The 21,380-nt window shown below is 38.6% G+C and overlaps 1 protein-coding gene across 1 annotated transcript in view; it reads right to left on the minus strand.

Moving 5' to 3' along the window:
* The window catches only part of SLC25A21 (solute carrier family 25 member 21), a 529,502-nt gene that overhangs the window by 31,476 nt on the left and 476,646 nt on the right, over positions 1 to 21,380 (minus strand). Inside the window, exon 8 of the mRNA XM_060293607.1 lies at positions 10,652 to 10,816. Coding sequence (XP_060149590.1) covers positions 10,652 to 10,816 — 165 coding nt within the window. The remainder of the gene's footprint in view (positions 1 to 10,651; positions 10,817 to 21,380) is intronic.

Genomic DNA, 21,380 nt, shown 5'->3' on the forward strand with positions numbered 1-21,380 from the left:
AGGTATATGAAAAAATGCTCAATGTCATTAATAACCTGGGATGTGTAAATCAAAACCACAGAGAAATATCACTTCGTATCTGTAAGGGTGACTATTATTAAAAGAAACAAAAGACAAGTGTTGGCAAGGATGTGGAGAAATTGGAACCCTTGTACACTGTTGATAGGAATGCAAAATGGTGTAGACTTTATGGGAAATAGTATAGAGGTTTCTTAAAGATTAAAAATAGAACTATTATATAATCTAGCAATCCCACTTCTTAGTAGTTCTCCAAAAGCCATGAAACCAGAATCTCAAAGTGATATTAGCACTCCTACATTCATCACAGCACTATTCACAACAGCCAATATATGGAAACAACCTAAATGTACATTGACAGATGAATGGATAAGAAACGTGGTATATACATACAATGGAATACCATTCATCTTTACAAAGAAGGAAATTCTGCAATATGTAACAACATGGATGAACCTTGAGGACACATGTAAAGTGAAATAAGCCAGTCACAGAAGGATAAATACTGCATGATTCCACTTATATTGAGGTATATAAAATACTCAAATTCATAGAATCAAAGAGTGGAACAGTGGTTGCCAAGGGTTGGGGGAGGGGGAAATGAGTTACTAATCAACAGGCATAACGATTCAGCTAAGCAAGATGAATAAGCTCTAGAAATCTGATGTACAACACTGTACCTAAGGACAATAATGATGTATTGTGCACTTAAAAATTTGTTGTGTGTAGATCTCATGTTATATGTTTTTACCACAATAAAATAAAAATTAAAAAAATTGATTGGTAAAAAAAAGGTCACCCAGCCTAAGTAAAATATTTTTGGTGGATCACACCTTAATTATGTAAATAGATATTAATGTTGATAAAAAATCTATTCTGTTATTAAACACTTCCAACTAACTTTCATAATTTGCTCCAACTGTCATCAATCAGGGAACTTCCTTTGTTCCTGACCCACATTCCTCATGCATATGCCTCAACTATTTTACTCCAGTTTTTTGCTCACTTGCAAGGGTAATCAACTGTCACCATTCATCATGATTTAAAAACCATTATTGCAATAATCTTTTCTTCCTCGTGCTTAAAAACCACAGTTCCTTTTAGATATTTATTTTGAGTAGTAGTGTGTATTATCTCCCTATCTACAGATGAGTTTTCTTCTTGTCCCCTAAATATTTTCTAATTTTTCTCATAAAATACGGGACTTTAAACTGGAGCTGAGTAGCTTTAAGTGTTAGAGGCTATTACATGAATTGACCTTATATTGCAATAGCAATTCGAAGTCCAACGTTCATAATTTTTAAAATTATTCAATTTTCCTGCAAACATTTTAAGGATGATGTTAGCATTTTCATTTCACAAATAAGAAAACTGAGACAGAGAGACAGGTATAATTTGTCAAAGAGACATGGCTAACTAGTAAGTATCAGAATTGAGATTTAACATCAGGTCTCTTACTAGAACTCTCTGGCTGTTTCTATCACACTGCAATCTTTGTGTGAGTGCAGAGCTAAAGAGATGTGTTTACCAGCCCTTCTTTGGGAAGATCAATGAATTTCCCTGACAGGACATATTGTTTATAGACTCTACAGCTTAACAAGAGACACTAATAAGTGATCCTAAAACACTGGCGGCAGTGATGTTCCACAACCTCTAAAAATTCAACAAAAGGCACCGAGTCCTCAGAAGTGGGAACATATGACTTAAAGTAGTTAACAATCAACACACTACATATTTGTAACTAACTTAAGCATCCAATCCAAACATTATACAGCAGCTAAAGACTGCACCAATAATTTAAAGCAATGGCACTTAAGGAGTTAATATGCAGAGAGGCAAAATATCTTCATCAAAAGAAGCATGTGCCTCCCTTTTTTACCTTCCCTGGCATGGACTTTGATGTCTTGGTTAGTGACTGGCCAGCTGGCTGCTAGCTTGATAAACAGAGAACCTTCGCCCATCGCACAGGCCTTTGTGATTAGGGTCTGGCATCTTTAAGAAGACATTCCACACAGAGGTATGCCAGAAGGAGGGGGCTAAGGAAGATGGGGAAAGCAGGATTTGTTAGCTAGTGAGAGGTAGGGGTGGTGAGGGAGACTGGCCAGGAAGCCTGCTGCTTCTCACAAGGTTAGGCTGAGCAAATTGCAGTGATGGGCTTCTCATTTAAGGGAGCTCAGCATGAATGTATAAAGTCTACTCTTAGAATCTTCCTACCTCATGTCAACCCAAATCACATTTCTTTTGCTGCAATTCACTCATCCTTTAATTCCTCTTGGTACCACACCAAATCTGAGATCCTCTCCGATTTTAGCTTTGAGTCATTTTAACAGAGTTCCTAATGACCCAACTTGAGGTCAGTATATCCTGCTTCCTCAGACAACATTAAAATGAGCACACTGAGATGACTGTTCAGGATTGTTCAATCTCTGTTCAGGATTGGCCTTGGATGATTCTAGAGTGGATTTCATGTTCCTTGTCAAAAATTGCTAAAATGGGGGGCTTCCCTGGTGGTGCATTGGTTGAGAGTCCGCCTGCCGATGTGGGGGACACGGGTTCGTGCCCCGGTCCGGGAAGATCCCACATGCCGCGGAGCGGCTAGGCCCGTGAGCCATGGCCACTGAGCCTGCGCGTCCGGAGCCTATGCTCCGCAACGGGGGAGGCCACAACAGTGAGCGGCCCGCATATCACACACGCACAAAAAAAATTGCTAAAATGGGTTTGCCATTTGAAGAACTAAAATTATTGTTTAGAAGTGACTAAAAGAGACTGCCATAAAATGCTTCGGATAAGAAAATTAAAGACAATATGGTGGTCGTACAAGGAGTCACATGATTTTCAGGGTATTGCAAAGTATTTCTTTGCAGAACTCTTCTTTTCAGCTCCCTCCCCTGCCCAGCGGGTAAGTAAATTGTTTGATAATGAGAATGTTATGACCATAACAAGGGTGACTAAAAAAGAATCGAACATTTTAACAAATCAATTAATTAGTAGATATATAAACATGTGGTCAAACCAATTTTAATAGGATCTATCACAGTTATTTCCATAATTTTACAAATGGTCAGTTTGGGCTATTAGATGAAATTGCAGAAAACCCAGTCTAGTAATAAATGTCACTCCAAAGCCCAGAGCCTCTTAAAGGAAGGGGCTGCGCCATGTCACATTCATCTTTGTAGGTATACCGGTCCTGACACATCACAGGTGTTTAATAAATGCTGTATCTCTCCTTTATAAAGACATAATACATAAGGAACCAAGGTCTAAGAAGCAAATTGCAAAAGAGGTAAATACACACGCTGGTTAAGCACCTGGTGGCAACCACAAGGCAAATAATGCAGCTTAGCATTGCCTTCCCCACAGCTGACCATGCTTGTCATGAAAATGATGTGGTGTGTTGAAATTATAGTTGCCTCCTGGTAACTGAACAAGGAGGCAGCTTGAGGTGAGAGTGAACTTTTTTTTTTAAAAGAAGAAATTTGCATTTTAGATATTGTTACTTTTAGTGGATCCAAGTCAACTAGGAGTAAATTCAGCTCTCAGTGTGCACCTTTCATTTTCTCTAATCTTGGCTCTCTTTTGTTGTTTTGATCATAAACTTGGACAAAAACATTTTTTCCCCTGACGTTATGGTATCATGCTGTCTTGTTCTCCAATGAAAATACCTACTATTGGAGCTTAATTAAATTGTTTCCACTTCACAGCTATCAGAAGAATCTATTACAGTGTTTGTTTTTTCTTCATGTGAGATAATTTGGGGAAATGCTAGCTCCTCACTCCACCAAGGTCACTAACTAAAATGAGATGGTTTAGTTGATAAGCATTCTTTAAGGAATGTGGAGTGTTCCCAAGATCCTATCCTTGTAGGGCTCTGGGCTCTGGAATGAAATCAAAGTCTTGTTAAAAGCTCAGCATCTAAATGTAGCCATCAGAAAATAGGCATGAAAATTCCTTTCCCCTTCTAAGATATCTGTTCTTTAAAGGGTTGTGAAATATAAAATAATTTTAAAGGCCTTACCCACTTAGCTCAAATTATAAAATACATACAATGTCAAAATGGGCTAGGGTTTAAGCATAACAGTTATCACTTGATTATTTCATATATATATATATATATATATATATATACACACACACACCCCTCTCTATATCTATTATTTGTAAGTATCTCTCTACAAATAAATAAATAAATATAGATAGATAGGTAGATACTACCTTCTGAGAGTCACTTATATCACTGAGTGTTATCAGACAAGATGCAGGAAAGTATTAATATATTTTCTTGGGAACCCAGTAGGATTTTTCTGTTTTTGTGTACTCTATTCCTTGCCTTAATAAAGGCACTGACCCCAAGGAAAACTAACAAACCAGGATCCCAGAACAAAATCCTAAATGTTGAGAAGTCAGGACAAGGACACACTGAGGTGCTTTGATGTGGGGGTCGGCGGATGATCAAGAAGTCTTTGAACCATGTTTATTTCATGAGCCTCCACCTCTGGACTTCTATAAATGAAACTTTCCCATGCCCGTTTAGTTCCACTTATATGATAAGTTTGTTGGAGATGCCCCTCAGTTAAATCATTTAAGGGGAATCAACTGCCTTAAACATGGCTGAAACATTCTGGCCCAGCTACCCCCTGCAGCCTCCACTGCCTCCTGTCCCCACCCCCCACCCCTGTTCACCATACACCAGCTACCCTCGTTCTTTATCTTCTCCGAGGTTCCCCAAGCCCGCTTCTGCTTCTGTGCACTCACACATCCTGTTCTCTCTGCTGTCTGCTCATCCTCTTCATCTTGGCCTGGCTAAGCCTCATCCTTGAGCTCCAGCCTAAACATCTTTTTTAAAGGAAAGCCTTTCCTATATCCCCACCATGCCCTGCTGTGGGTCTAATTAGGGTCTTTGGTTAAAACTTCCCACAGCTTCACAGTTTTCTTTCATGGCACTTATCACAATTGCCATGATTCAGTTCCCTGTGTAATGACTTGTTTATTGTCTGTCTCCTCCACTAGACTGTAAACCCCATTAAGGCAGGAGCAGTGCTGACACTTAGCGAGATGGTGCCCGACCTATGATAGATGTGCCATGAACACTTCTGGAATGAATAAATAGAAGGCACCCACTAAGAATCTAAAGCCACTTGCACCTCATTTCCATCCACTTGGGTGGTACCTGACTGGAAATTTTTGGCCTGAAGTTTATTTAAGAAAGTGCCTGAACCCCTGTCCCGCTTCCCTCTGCCCTCCCCCATGCCCTCCTCTCCTGAAACACACACACACACCCCAGGGAGTCTGTGAAAACTACCAATGAAAGATACCACTTTTTTCCGCAGAATCTTGTCACACGTCCTGGAATTTTATAGATAATATATACTTGTTGTTTTACCCCAGTGGTTACCAGAAAGGAGACTTGTTCTTAATGAAACTTTAATGCTCTTGCCCTTCCCATTACCGGATGATTGGTAAGACTAATGATCAAGTAAGAGAGAATCAGAAAAATAAATGGTCATAAATTAAATCCTACTATGATCTAATTCTACTGAGATTCTTCTTTTCAAAATATAAACAGCTCTGTCTAAGTTCTCCACTGGAACCCAAAGGTGCATTTTTCGTTCAGCCCAGTGCACACCTTAGGGAAGGACAGAGCTCTAAATCATGAAACTAACATATTTCCACATTTCTTCTGATAAACTGAAGTGCATCTGGCACCACCCTCAGACTTTCTACAGAATTTACAAAACAAAGATAATATTAAAAATCAAAAGTAAAAGAAAAACATTTGTGTTTCTAAAAGGCAATCTCTTATGGATATTACCTTAGGAGAAAATAAAACGTTTGACTTAATACCATCTGTAGTGAAATGACCACAGGGACAGGTCTAAATGGTTTATTAAGTAAGAAGGATTGAACCTATGAAAAATTGTTCTCTCCTAGAATATTTCTAACCCACACATGTGATTTATATCATGGCAGAATTCAACACAAAAGGTCTATTGTTTTTGGCAACATAACCTGCAAACATGCTTAATTAGGATGCAAAGTGAAAGCACAGTTTAATACTGTTGACAGCCATGAACTTTAGACATCAATTTCTACTATTATTATTATTATTATTTTACTTATGGAAATATAGGAAAAGCAGTAAATATGGGACTAGAAGACAAAGTTATCAACGAGATGTAACAGTTAAATCTTACCATTCTCATTTGTGTGTCAACATCACAAATAAAATGCTCTGAACACCCTACCTTGGAATGGAAATGAAAGAAGTCAGTTTTGCAATCAAAGCTTACCTTCACTGATATTTGAAAAAGATGTCAGCATTTAAGTTAATATCTATTTCTAGAAGGCTTTACTTTAAGAAGTGATGGCCTCTTTCTGGGGAGAAGGGATAATTCTTTATACTGACATTCCATTCCATTTACTGCAAGATGAAAATGAATGCCACCATTAAATGAATTCCATGGTCAGTTAATATTCAAAGCAAACTTTTCTATTGTAACCACTTAGTCACCATTCTATAGGAATATTTAGATTCTAAAAATAAGTCTGCAAGAATATAACACAGCACCAGTTTCAAACTGGTAATGCCCAGCTCTTCCAGGGTCATGTCTCATAATTCTTTGTTTCTATGGATCAGAGACTAAGGATGTGAAAAGGGAAGACCAGGTTCCAGGTCTGAATGAGGCAAAAGCAGAATCTGGTTACACTGTCTGAATATTGTAGCCAGTTCACTTATTTAAATTTTAGTAATCATTTTAAAGTGACAATTTATGTGTGACAAAAGACAAGGTAAGATGTAGGGTTAAAGCATTACATGGTATAGCAGAAAGAGTTCTGGCCTCTGGTTCTTTCCTTCCCACTGCTGTATACCTTCAGATAAATTATGTCAGTAACTTTCAGTTCTGGGCCTTTACTTCCTGTTTTTCTTTCCTTATCTGAAAATGACAGTTATTCTGAGAAGGATCAGGCAAAATCATGAAGTCTACAAAAATGGTTTTAATAGTACAAAATGGCACAGAAGGTCAGGATATTTCTGTGAAGCTTGAAAAATGTATCTACCAGAGATCACCAATCTGAAGAGTTAAAATTAAAAACTTCAGGGTGGGTATCTGACCTGAGGTATCTGAACTTACTGTTTCAAGTTCTTATTTTACCTCTGTAGACATAGTCTTAGAGTTGAGTAAAGTGTTAAAAAGTTAACTAGGTACTCTGTTTTATAAGATTCTATTAAAATTTTCACGGATTTATTTCCTATTATAAAATTAATACATGCTTCTTGTAGAAGCTTCCAACAGCTCAGAATTCTGTAAAGAAAAAGTACTTTCCCTCCACTGCTCCCTGCTTTTTCCTGCTCTCCCCACCGCTCCACACAAACACACACGCATAGGACTTCTTTTACAAGAAACACTGACAGTTTCTTGTAAAATTAAATACTCTGAAAATGGAAAAAGTTGGTAGACAATTTATCAATTTAAAAAATGTTAAATTAAAGAAAAATCTAGAATTATCCCATACAAGTCAGAATTGGTGAAATCTCAAATTCCCTTGGGACAACAGAATGACCAATTGCTGGGTGAGGGAATTGAAACAATAACCCTGTAAACAAACTGTCTGGAGTGTATGGCTAGAGCCAGCCTAGAGCAAAGATGGAAAAAAGCCTTCAAGGAACACCACCTCCTCCTCGTGGTTAACAACTTGATGACGTTCTTCAACATGTTTTAATGATTATCGTATCTTCCTCTTCACAAAGGACTGATTTATTATGGTTTAAATTTAAAGAATACTGGTTTCCCAGTTTTGAATCAGGCTTAGATTACAGAACACATAAGATCAATGACTTTCTTCTAGGCAAAACACCCCTGAAAGCAAAACCCACAACTAACCCCACAGCGTTCATTTAAGTGCAGAAGGAACAGTCCTGGGGAAAAGTTCTTCACACAGTTCTAGACGTTAACTGCTTCCACCACCCTCCGTCTCTACTCCTCTTCCCATACCTGTCATCAGCACCTCCACACTTAACACTTCCACGGCACCTTAAATGCACAAACAACTTCATGTATTATTTATCTTAATCCTCAAAACCATTTTGTCAGGTAGAAAGGACAATCTTAGCTTTTCAATTTACAGATTTAAAACACTGAAGCTCAGAGCAGTAAAGTGATTGGCCCATGATCATTCCCCAGTAAAAGTATGTTCGCCCAGGTATACTACTGCTGTCTAGATGTCTATCTCCATTTCAGAGCTCTCCTCTCAAGATCCCACGTGCAATCACTGATCCAACATCTGCACTTCAGAGTCCAAATGTGGTTAAACTCAGTTTTCCAGGCTCAGCCCATAATATTCTCCCCCAAACTTGTTCATTCTCAACGAATGGCACCATTATCCTTTCAGTTGTTCAAGCCCCAAACCTAGGAACCATCCCTCCCCACTACCTCTTTTATCAACATGCACGTAGACTCGATCACCACATCCTATAGATTTTGCCTTCTAAACTTTTCTCAAATCTGTCCACTTCCCCTTGTCTTCACCATGAATACTGTAGTCCAAGACCCCAGCATTGCACATAACAATCATTTCCATGTTACACTCTGTCTTCTGCACACTACTCCCATTCCACCCATTCTCCACGCTGCAGCCAGAGTGATCAGGTAATTTCTCGGCTTAAAATCTTTTGTTGGCTTCCCAGTGCTCTTCAGATAAACAGAAGAATCCTTAGTGCGGCCTATAAGGGCTAATATAATCTGACCCTTGTAAGCTGGCAAGATAAGTGAGCTCTTTCCATAATTTCAGAATACTATGATGTCTTTTAAGTAATAAATAAATATTTAAGCTTCTGTTTTTTTCATAATGCATAACATTTAAAACTTAAGTGTATTGATTAATTGTAGAATGAAGTTTGCATTCGTGGATTTTTTTAAGCATTAGTAACACAATCATATATAAATCTTATTGATCCTTCTGAAATTCTTCTTTAAATATAACCAAGTTCATGTTATTGTAATAACATATGCATTAAAATACATGCACAAATATATATAATAAAATATATATTATTTATATAACATCTGTAAATTATATCATTCATTTCATTGTGTGTAATTTCTATCTGCTGCAAGCCTTTGGATAGCTGGAGAAATAGAGGCATGGACATTTCTCCCACGTTGTATGAATCACTCATCTCAGAGTTTAAAAAACATCAGCTTCATGGCTGTGTGACTTGTGCAGTTGCCCAGAGCCTGCACTTAGAGGAGCCCCATGCTTGGTTTATTGCTCTACAGTTGCTGTCTTGAAATTCTTAATTTTTGCACATTTTCATTTCACCCAGGGCTCCAAAGATTATTAATCTGTTCCTGCTAAAAACATTTTTTTAATGTATGTAGAGTTGAACTCTCTCATGTCATCCACGACCTAAGTGTTTATTGTACTCTACTTCTGTATTTCAAGAACTCAACAGGAGAAGAGCTCTGAGGACCACCAGAGTCAGAATTGTCAGTCAGTGGGGGGATCTATATATTCTGTGGCCATTCATAGATTTCAGACCAACAAAACATGAGGTTATACTCAAAAAATGAGGTTTCTAAATAGAGTGAAACCTGGTTAACAATTTTGGCGAATGAGGCAATGTCAACAGATAGTTAATGGGGAACATGCCTTGGATTTAGCTGTTACTTGAGATAAGTACTGGCCTAGATTACAGGGGATAGCTGGAAAAAGGCAACTGTAACCAACATTACCTTATAGAATCAGGTGATAGCCATATTAGAAATATTTTTATTCTTTATAAAGTTCTTCAATACTTTTTTTTTTTTTTTTTGCGGTACGCGGGCCTCTCACTGTTGTGGCCTCTCCCGTTGCGGAGCACAGGCTCCGGACGCGCCAGCTTAGCGGCCATGGCTGACGGGCCCAGCATGTGGGATCTTCCCGGACCGGGGCTCGAACCCATGTCCCCTGCATTGGCAGGCGGACTCTAAACCACTGCACCACCAGGGAAGCCCCAAAGATGCTCATTTTAAAACACATCATGTGTTACTTTTATCTTATCAAAGTTGAAAGGCTGCTGACATTTGTAAGTTACCATTAAAAATTATTATTATTATTTTATATCAAAAGTGCATGATCCTAGAAGAGTTGATTTACTACTTACCCTAATTAACTTAGGTGAATTTAAAAATTACTATCTAGGTAAAATTTAAATTTTAGGCTGATAATTTTCCCTCATGAACTCAAAATTTATTTACACTATGAAAATTTCAACTTCCTTGAGCAAGTTATGCTTCTGAGATAAAAATTAAGTAATAACAGTTTCTAGAAATTCCTATTAGTGATAAATGTGAAGCATTCAGGTATAATGGTTTATTCTTCAAGAAGATGAGTTTTGGTGTCAGACTTGGGTTCAAGGCTCTGCCTTGCTCTTTATTACGTGACTCTGAGCAATTTACTTGATCTTTCTGAGCCTTTGTTTCTGAATTCAAAATAGGGATCACAACACTCAATAAACAAGGCTGATGTGGGGATCAACTTAGATAACAGACATAAGAGTTCAGCACAGTGACTTGGAAGGATAAATACTCTACAAATGCAGCTATCATCATTGATAGGATTTTTCCTCCAGGATTTTAATCTATTAAACAGTTACCTTATTGACAGGAATAATGTTCTTGACATTGTAGTAGAAGCCGAAATAAACCATGTTGAAAACTCCGTGACGTCCCAAAGTTGCTGTAAATCCTTTGTTGAGGCCCTGGAGTCCCAAGCCTTCCTTCTTAATGATGTGTCTTGCGTAACTCATGGTGGATGGTTGCTGCACGAGAGAGGAGAAAGGTCATCTTTGGGACTGTGAAACAGAATAAATTACAGTTTTAACTTCCCTTCAAGCCCAAAATTATTAGGGACTTATTTTTCCCCAAAGATGAATAATCATGCCTAGATTCATGCTTTTTAAAATTAGGAAACCCCAAAAGTAAACAAAATTGCATGCATAACAACAGGCCTTAAAGGGAAGATTGTTGACCAAGAAAAAATATCTTTGATGGAATTAGTGAAACTAATGTCATATAATAAACTAACATCATTTTCAACATGTCAATAGTTGCATCCAATTCTGGATCATCCACACTAATAGAGGGGATTAACCATATAGATAAACTAGTAATCCATACTGGTAATCCACAACTGTGCATAATCCAAAAGGAATGTATTTTTGGCTCCTGAATATTTACCTTTCTAATTACGTTTTTCTAAAGCGAATGTTACAATTAGTCCTGATTCCATTCCCTCAATAGTTTAAACTGGCGTTAGGTTAGAAATCGGCTGTGGATAAATAGCAGTTGATTGTAGACTTCCTCAAGAAAGTGGGCAATCAGTGTGTGTAACACTTGCTGTGATAAATGATAAATCAATGGTGTTGAGAGTACTGGGTTACCTTTAATTTACTTCTTTCCAGCCCTTTGATTGATTACCTAAGGTTGAAATACCTTGACTGCTGGAACCCAGTCAGTGCTACTTTTGGAACTTGCTAAAGAAATCACTGTAGTTTGCCCTGAGTTTTACAATTCATTACAGTACAATTACAACAATTCATGTGGGTTTTTAAATAAGGTTGAGTGACTGTTTCCTTTTTGGAGGTACAGCACAAAGGATCTCTCTCCCTTTTAAATTTTGAATACCGAATAGTAAATAAGGGGAAACGTTCAGCATTTAATTTTTTTCCCATGAGGCAAGCACTGAGATGACGCGTATTTGAAATTTCACTGGAGCAGGTTGCTGGAGTGATCATGGCAGTCTGATGCACTCACTGACTAAAACTCACATGTTTTCTTATCATGTGCAATTAAGGCTGTGTCAGCAGAACAGAACAAATCCAATCAAGGCTTTTCATCCAACTTTGTAGCTATGTAATTAACCTGATACATTTAAATGAGTTTGTTTAGAGAGTAAACCCTATAGCTTTTACTGATAAATGTTTTAAAAACTCTAGCTACAATTCTACACTCAAATTCATCTTTTCATTTAAGAGGATTAATTACAATAAATTACATTAATCCCAAGAAAACCCTTTTTTTGTGACATGAGAAAAACACATGAGAACGTACCTTAAAACAATAAAAGACATTTCATATCGGAAAACCAAAAATTCTCAGAAGGTTAAAGTTCACTCTCTCTGCTACAAAATGGGATTTTTTTGTTTGTGTTATGGCACATTGACTATCAACCCCAGTTATTTATTTTGGTTTTCAAAAGAGACTTGAGGACAAGTTGAGCAGAAGTTCATTTCTGTTGGAAAGACTCTGAAAGTGCTGAGCAAACTCCCAGGCACTGCTCTCTTGTTGTGAGGAAGGCAGCCTAGAGGGCAAAGGCAAGGCAAGGAGGCAGCTCTCCTGGGGATGAAAGAAACTAGGCAGAAGTGAGGCTGCCTGGGTCCAGACTGACCAACACCAGTCCTCCCTGCTTCTAGCCCAAGCTTTCTCTCCATCCTCACCCACTCTGAAGCCCCGAGGGCAGGAGAGATGGGGAGGTCAGAGGCCATCTAGATTCTTCAGCAACAGAGGAACCAATGACTTTGAATGAAAGTGCAGATTAACATGGCTTTCCCTAAATAAAACAGGTATAAAGATGTGTCTATCATTTAAAAATCTAGTGTGCTAAATCATCAAAATTTAAAGAGAGGACTTCTATTAGATCTTTTTTTAAATTAATTTTTATTGGAGTACAGTTGATTTACAATGTCGTGTTAGTTGCTGCTGTACAGCAACGTGAATCAGTTATACATATACATATATCCCCTCTTTTTTAGCTTTTCCCATATAGGTCATTACAGAGTATTGAGTAGAGTTCCCTGTGCTATACAGTAGGTTCTTATTATTTATCTATTTTATATATAGTAGTGTGTATATGTCAATCCAAATAGCATTTACTGATGGTCCATTGCCTGATTTCTACCAGCTTGGATGTTAGGTAGGTACGAAGAAATGTAACACATGGATTTTGACTCAAGTGCCTTGCTGAGTTTGAACTCAGCTGTGAATAATTAAGCAAATCAGGGGGTAGTACAGTAGTTAGAAATAGGGGGTCAGAGCCAGACAGTCCCAAGCTTTGAATCCCAGAAATATCACTTGCTAGCTTAAGCAGGTATTTTATCCTTTGATTTATCCTCACTTCATTCATCTGTAAAATAAGGATAATAATAGAATCTTCCTCATAGGATTGTTGTTGTGATGATAAATAAGTCAATGAACTTTGCCCTATGTAAGCATTTACTATACATTAGCTGTTAATAATAATGGCAATTATGAAGATAATAAAACTAGTTATAATAGTAAAATAACAGGTAATTTCTTTGGTAGTTGAAGGCAATGACAACCAAAAGGTGGAGGCTGATTTGAGGGGGAGGAAGGACATGAATAACTAGCCTCTTCCTGCTCATTCCTTTTGGCTGTGGTTTCCTTTTCCCAGAGCCCTGGACCCTTGTGATATGATCCTTCCTACAGAAATGCATTCAGAGTGCAAGATCATAGGTCTGCTTTTTCTGGGAGCCACCCATATCCAGCTCCTGGGCTAGAGATCTCCTAGGTCATCACCCCAGGGCTTTCCTCTCAGGAGCAGCAGATCCTGTAAAATGGTCTCTTCCCTACTGCTTGGTAAACATCCTCGGTAAGAACTCTTCACTTGACAGGTCTATGCACTGTAGAAGCAAGGCCACCATGCGGGAGCAAAGGTTGGGAAAGGAAAAGCACACTAACCAGGCCTCCACCTGACACAGTTTATTTATACCTTAGAGAGCATATACATGCATGTTACCAGGTACCTGGAACACAGGAAGTGCTCATCAATGTTCGTCATTATCATAGATACTTGGTACTTTACATATATCATCTTACTTAATCCTCTGAACAAGTGTGTGGGATGGGTATTATCTTTATCCCCATTTGACAGGTGAGGAAACTAAAGTTAAGTTACTTGCTCAATATCACAGAGTTAGTGGAAGGTCCAGAGCTCCAACTGAGGCCCCTCAGGCTCCAAGTTCATACCTTTATACTCTGCATGGTTCTGCCATCCTATCATATACGATTGCCTCTCTCCACAACCTGTAATGTGGACAGCAGGTATATTATTCTCATTTTACAGGTGAGGAAACCAAGGATTAAGTAATATTCCTAAGGGGAAAGTACTGGAAAATGGCTTAAGCAGAATTCTACATCTCATCCAGTGGTGCTCTCATGCTTGTTGACTCATTCTTGTTATACACATGCTGTAAGATTTTCAGAGTTTGATAATCCAACTGATACAGGTAACAGATAAATACAAATATATTTTTCTGGCAGCTTGGGGCCTTGAGACCAAGAAAAACCTAAACTCTAATTCCCGTAAGAATTAGAGGTGTCCTTTTTGCTTCATTCAGAGACACTGTATCACACACATGTAAGCAAATATTTAATTAGAAAGGCAAAACATGACTTCCACTAGGAAAATACAGAATCATTTTGACTAGATCTCTGTAAACACAAGTTTTACTAAACTTATTTGATTACTGGGCTTCCATTTCAAAATGAAATGGTAACTGATTAGCATCATCAGGCAAATGATTCCAATCCTATCCAACCCAGCAGGTCACCCACAAATTCAGTTTCCTTTCAATATTTAGATTCACTCCAATTTTCATATTTAGTTACCAGCTGTGGGCCAAATTGCATTCTAACTTTCCTAGATATACCTTTCATTGACTGCACCAGAGCTGCAAGCATGGAAGAATAAGTGGGTCAGAACGGAGCTAATGTTGCAATATCACACTGCTCTCCACGTTGATTTAGAAAAATCTTCAGTTCACTGGTACCTGCCAGAAGTATTTCCATTGGAAGGAACTCAAAGTCTACTTTAACTCTGATGTCAGCTATTGCCAATTGTTAATTCTGGGAACTCCATGGTCTTTTATGCATTAATTTATTCAACAAACACCTACTGAGCCCTACTAGGCGCCATGCACTGTGTTAACTATCTAGTACGGTACTTTGTTCATATTCGAGAAACATAAAAATATTTTTGCTTTGCTTTTTATTTGGAGAGATATACTGAAAAATTTTATATCTACCCATGAGAATATTCTATAATGATTATGAAACATGAAATCGAATTTCTGTAATTGATGAAGCCACTATGGAAAACAGTATGGACGTTCCTCAAAAAACTAAAAATAGAACTACCATATGACCCAGCAATTCTACTCCTGGGCATATATCCAAAAAACATGAAAAAAAAATTTAAAAGATACATGCACTCTAATGTTCATAGCAGCACTATTTATAATAGCCAAGATATGGAAGCAATCCGTGTCCATCAACAGACTAATGGATAAAGAAGATGTGGTATACAATGAGAAATCACCTCACGCCTGTCAGGATGGCTAACATCAAAAAACCCCCACAAATAACAAATGTTGGAGAGGATGCGGAGAAAAAGGAACACTCATAAACTGTTGGTGGGAATATAAATTGGTGCAGCCACTATGGAAAACAATATGGATGTTTCTCAAAAAACTAAAAATTGAACTACCATATGACCTAGCAATTCCACAGCTGGGTATATATCTGAGAAAAACAAAAACACTAATTCGAACAGATACATGCACCCCATGTACTTAGCAGCATTACTTAGAATTGCCAAGATATGGAAGCAACCTAAGTGTCCATCAACAGATGAATGCATAAAGAAGATGTGGTGTATATACACAATGGAATAATACTCATCCATAAAAAAGAATGAAAACTGATATCACTTATATGTGAAATCTAAAAAATAAAGCAAAATAGTGAATATAGCAAAAAAGAAACAGACTTGTACAGAGAACAATCTAGTGGTTACCAGTGGGGAGAGGGAAGCGGGGAGGGGCAAGATAGAGGTAGGGGATTGAGAAGTACAAGCTATTATGCATAAAGTAAATAAGCTACAAGGATATACTGTATAACACAGGGAATATAGTCAACATTTTATGATAATTATAAATGGAGTATAACCTTTAAAAACTGTGAATCACTATGTTGTATACCTGTACTTTATATTGTACATCAACTATACCTCAATTAAAAAAAATGATGTGTTATATATACACAATGGAATATTACTCAGCCATAAAAAGAATGACATTCTGCTATTTGCAGCCATGTGGATGGACCTAGAAATTATCATGCTTAGTGAAATAAGTCAGACAGAGAAAGACAAATACTGTATGATATTACTTGTATGTGGAATTTAAAAAATAATACAAATGCATGTGTATAACAAAACAGAAACAGATTCACAGATATAGGGAACAAACAAGTGGGTACCAGTGGGGAGAGGGAAGGGGGAGGGGTGCGTTAGGAGTATGGGATTAAGAGATACAAACTACTGTGTATAAAATACATAAGCAGCAAGGATATATTGTACAGTACAGAGAATTATAGCCATTATCTTGTAATAACTCTTAATGGAATATAAACTGTAAAAATACTAAATCTCTATGCTGCTTACCTAAAACATAATATTATAAATCAACACACTTCAATAAACAATTCTTTTCAAAATTAAAAGTCCTTAAGAGGCGTAAATAAAAGAGAAGATCCATTGCCTACACAATGCTCCCAGGCACCACTCTGGGACACTGATTCCTTACTCTCTGAGAGCCCAGAATTACCAACAAATCACCGAGATGACTTATGGCAGCCTCAGCTGTTTTTTCTGGAGTTCTTCCATCCAACTACTGACCATAGCTGGCTCTGATTACCTTGTGAGATCATGGACAGAGGTTTTAGGCATTGTTCCTTGGGTAAATAGCTATCAGAGCATGGCCGGTAGGCACAAGCGTGGGGTGTGTGTCAGTGGATTTCCTCCCTCTCTAAAGTGAGAGAAGAGCTCTAGGCACATCATGTCCAAAGACAGCACGCTCCACATGCGTCCCTTTACTTGCCTCCCATGGCAAGGGGAACTCGGGTGCATTTTAGAGCCAATGGAATAAGGTGTTGCACTGGATTTCCTCACATGACTGGAAAGCAAACCGGATGAGACCTTTATACAGTGAAGTGAGTGTCCATATCTGGGCCTTAAGAAAAATACTGCTTTTTAAAGAGGATATCCAGTTGCTACACTTAGGTGGGAACATACCCTTGCTCATTAGGAGACAGATCACTTAAGCTCTCCATTCCTCGAAGTCTTGAAGCATTTTCATAAATTTGAAAAAAGAAGAAAACTCTTCCTTTTATTTGAGAACAAAATGTAAGTGAAAGAAGAGGAATCGGGCTCAAAATTCCACAGTTACACATCTCTTTTAGCTTAGGTATTTCACTAATTTGTCGTTGCAGTTTATTTTACTAAGGCATGATTAGGGACAAAAAGACATCCAAAATATAATTATATTCTTTCTACAATTTACATTTGATGAGCAGGCCTATTTTTAAACAATCTGTGAGTGGAAAATAATTTGCTTTAAACAAACTCTTCCAGATGCTGAGCCACAAAGCTATGTCAACACCAAGTTGCTGTCCAATAACCGCCTGGAGGAACACGGGGCCTCGGGGTGACGGGACGAGACGCTGACCCTGTGCTTTGCCTGCTGGCAGAGCAGGAGGGAAGGTGACTGCGCTGTGGACACAGGGGTGACTACTCAGAGGGGACTGGCAACATGGAAGGAGCCTTTGCTTCTTCATGGTTCCAGAAACACAACGATTTTCCCTTAAGCGTCTTCATTACCCACTTTTCTTTATCCCAGTGAAAACAGTGTGGTTTCTAGAAAGAGACCTCTATGTTAATGCTCAGTTCCTTAGAGCTAATAACTGCATTAGGTTTTATTTCCCCTATCCGTAACATAGAGATAGAGCCACTGACCTTATAGGGATAATGGGAGGATTAGGTATCAGGTGCGTGTGAGCACTGTAAAAGGTGGAAGGAGACAGAGCAGTTACCAGAGCGATGCGATTGCAGGGCGGTAGTGGCAGCAATCACCAATTATTTTTTCTTTACATAGCCCTGTATTACCTGTTTTGTGAAAACAATTACTTTTGTAATTTACAAAAACGATACAACTTTAAAAAATCAAATAAAGGAAAAAACATGTAAGGCATCTTGCACAGTATCTGGCCTATAGTGGATGTTCTGTAAATGGTAGCTATTATCATTACTTCAAAGTCTCAATTCTGAAAGCAAAAATCTAGGGTTTCTGGCACAGCTGAGTGGAAGACTGAAGTCTATTTTCTGTAAATGATAATAGAGAGGCAACTTGGCTGCTGCCTTAGGCACTGTTGAAAGATAACTATAGGAATGGATTCATACACATAATTCACTTTTCTGCCTACAAGAATCATAGACTGGAAAGAAATAATTTAGGTACTGAACAGCTTCCAGGCAGGATTTCACATGGTAATGCAGGAAAAATTTGAACTTAACTCAATACGTCATCATGAATGTTGACATGCCCTTGAAGCTAGCTTCTCACGCGTTCTGAAAAAAGAGCCACACATTCACTCTCTATATAACTCAACTTCTCTCCTTCTGGAAAGAGAGGATTGCAAAGTACAGTCCTATTCACTTTGTGTTGTCTCTACATAATATGACTAAGTTTAAGCATTTGTTAATTGCCTATGGAGAAAATAATCACTAAGCTTTGTGATACTGTACGTGATCTAACTGGTCTCTATTAGATTATTAAGCTCCCAGGATAGAGTGTGTAGAGCTATATTTAGTGGTGTTATCCAAAACAAGAATCAAACCCTGAACTAATTTTTAAAAAATCCTTATCTTTAAAGATTCTACCATCGATGATACATTTGCTATCAGTTCATTGATCCTTAAGTTTTAATCATAGAGCATAGGTGGAAGACTATTCCCTTCTTAGGCTGAACATCTTTAAAGACTAAATAGAGATGAAACAGGCTTTTACAATTTCCTAAAGGTTTAGTTTCCTATTTGGGGGTGAGAATGATTATGTTCATATGTAACGCCGATAAAAATGACAGAGTAGAAGGATAACCTGTGCCCCATCCACACATCAGAGGCAAATCCTATAGACCTCAAGGGAAGGAAAACATAACCCGTTAGCCAAATAATAACTTTGAAGTAGATTTCAAAGTGGAGAGAAAAACTGGGAAACAATTCATACAAGATTTTGCTCCTGGAGAGAAATTCACATTTTCCAGGCTAGCAGAGAGCATGCCAGCAAAACACCACTTGGCTTAGCATAATTGATAGGGGACTTCTCATTCTTATAAGTGTACAGGAAAAAACGATGCACCTAGTTAGGAGGGAGCAGGACAACAAGCTACAAAGTCACGCTTTTGGCAAGACTGGGGATACACACCATCTCCAATGGAGAAATCCCTGGGCAAGCCTAGTCCTAAGCCAAAAAGACTACAGACCAGAACGACACTTTGCTTGGGTTTAGTTTGAAGGATGGGGGAAATTTGGATCTATCCTGATTTTATCTGAACATGTTTTTATACCCACTGAACCAAACCAGAGCATGACAAAGCTGTGATTACTTTGCTCCCCACAGAAGGTCAAGCGTATTTAGAGACCGGTTTACTTTATTCACTGTGAATTTTAAGATGCTGGCCAAGATTCTGGTATTGGAATTGAAGGAAGTGTGGCAGGGATTATAGTCTTTGACTGATATGGTGGTAATTCTAAAAGTGGAGGCAAGACAAGTACACCTATTGAAATACTTTATACAGAAGCTGGAAGGATATAAGGGAAGTATCAATAAGCAAATTAACCACAATTTCCTTTACATTTCTAGCATAGTTTAGGGCTTACTGGGAGGGACGGCATATTTTATGGATAACATACCTCTGACTGCCTAGAAAATCAGTCCTAGAGCACAGAGGGGTGAACACAGGCAGCTGGAGCCAGCAGCGTACCTGCCATTCCTGGGAAATCCTGTCAGGAATTTCACTGAGGGCCCCAAGAACACAGCACACACAGCCTCTGCTCTCAGCCAGTATTGCCCGTGGATCCCAGCTAGAGGGGCGCCTTTCCTGGACCCCATGATTCAGAGGGCCCCATTCTGGCCCTTTGCCAACTATTCCCTCCCCACAGGGCCAAATGGACATCTACCTACATTCCACAACCTCCTTCTAGACCACGCTCTGTGCACCTGGGACCACGACAGTCCTTTTGTTCCATCTTTATCACTCTACCATCGCCTCCAAGACTTTAAGTGTAATATTAAGAGTCATGTTGACTACTGTTACCCTAGGCTATCTTCCACTACAGAGAACTTCTTGGGAACTTTTCATGTTTAAAGGACCACGCAGACTCACCTCCTCAGGCTGACGAAATAGGAAAATCCACAATTACTGTGTACGAATCCATGGTGGTTCAAATCTAAGGCAGGAAGGTAGAAAGGCTGAGCCACAGACCTGTGGCCTGAGAAACTCATACTATTGGCGGAGCAGCAAGAGTTATCTCCCTGCAAAATAAGCCTCTGGGGAAACTGCTCTGCTTTTTGTAAAGGTGTTGTCAAGCCATCTGGCCATTCTCCATGCAGCCCATCTATTTAGTGTTTCACCACAGCTGGCAGCTGTAATTGACTGAAAAGGCTGAAAATGAGCTTAGTTCACAGCCTCCAGGTGAAGCGGCCGCGAAGGCTTGATCAAGAATCCACGTTCAATTTATATGACTATACTTGAGGAAGAATATCTTGATTGTGGTAGAACTCTTTCCAAAGTGGCTTCAAATGTTTTTAGTTTCCTCTTGAACTTCTGCTGCTATATGCAAGTTATTTAGAGCAAACAGGTACCCAACTACTATTGTTTATGATAACAGACCTGCATCTAAGTTTAAAGATCTTGTCAATAGGCACTGTAACTAGGCTGCCAGCCCTTAAGCCCTGATAAAGAATTCAGGCTGAATGGATTGCATTGGCAGTTGGGAATGACCTAAGGTGAACCATTGTTCAGTAAGCTGTTTTTGAGCCCACAACTGGGAGTCAGGTGTGACTGTTCATTGCAGCAATATCTCAAGATAGATCTGTCTCTAGTCAACCTTAAGGATTTATAAGATCAATTTGCATCTAGAAATAGTTACCATTGGTTGAGTGCCTATCATGTCCCAGGCTCTGTGTTAAGACCTTTGGGTATACTATCACATTTAATTTCTCATAAAAAGCAGGTCGTAATAATAACTACTAACACTTATTAAACCACCACTACATGACAGACTGTATTGACAGCTTTATATACATGTCTCAACTAACCCTATTACACCATTTGATGTGGCCATTACTATTATTTTTCCCTAACAAAAGAGGAAACTGGGCTATGGTCAGAGTAGGAAGCAGGGGGCTGTCACAAAGTCAGTAACTTAGATGGCCCTGCGGGACTTGTGTTTCTATCTCCTTATAG

Source organism: Globicephala melas, chromosome 2 (genome assembly GCF_963455315.2).
Source record: "Globicephala melas chromosome 2, mGloMel1.2, whole genome shotgun sequence".
Taxonomy (NCBI): Eukaryota; Metazoa; Chordata; class Mammalia; order Artiodactyla; family Delphinidae; genus Globicephala; species Globicephala melas.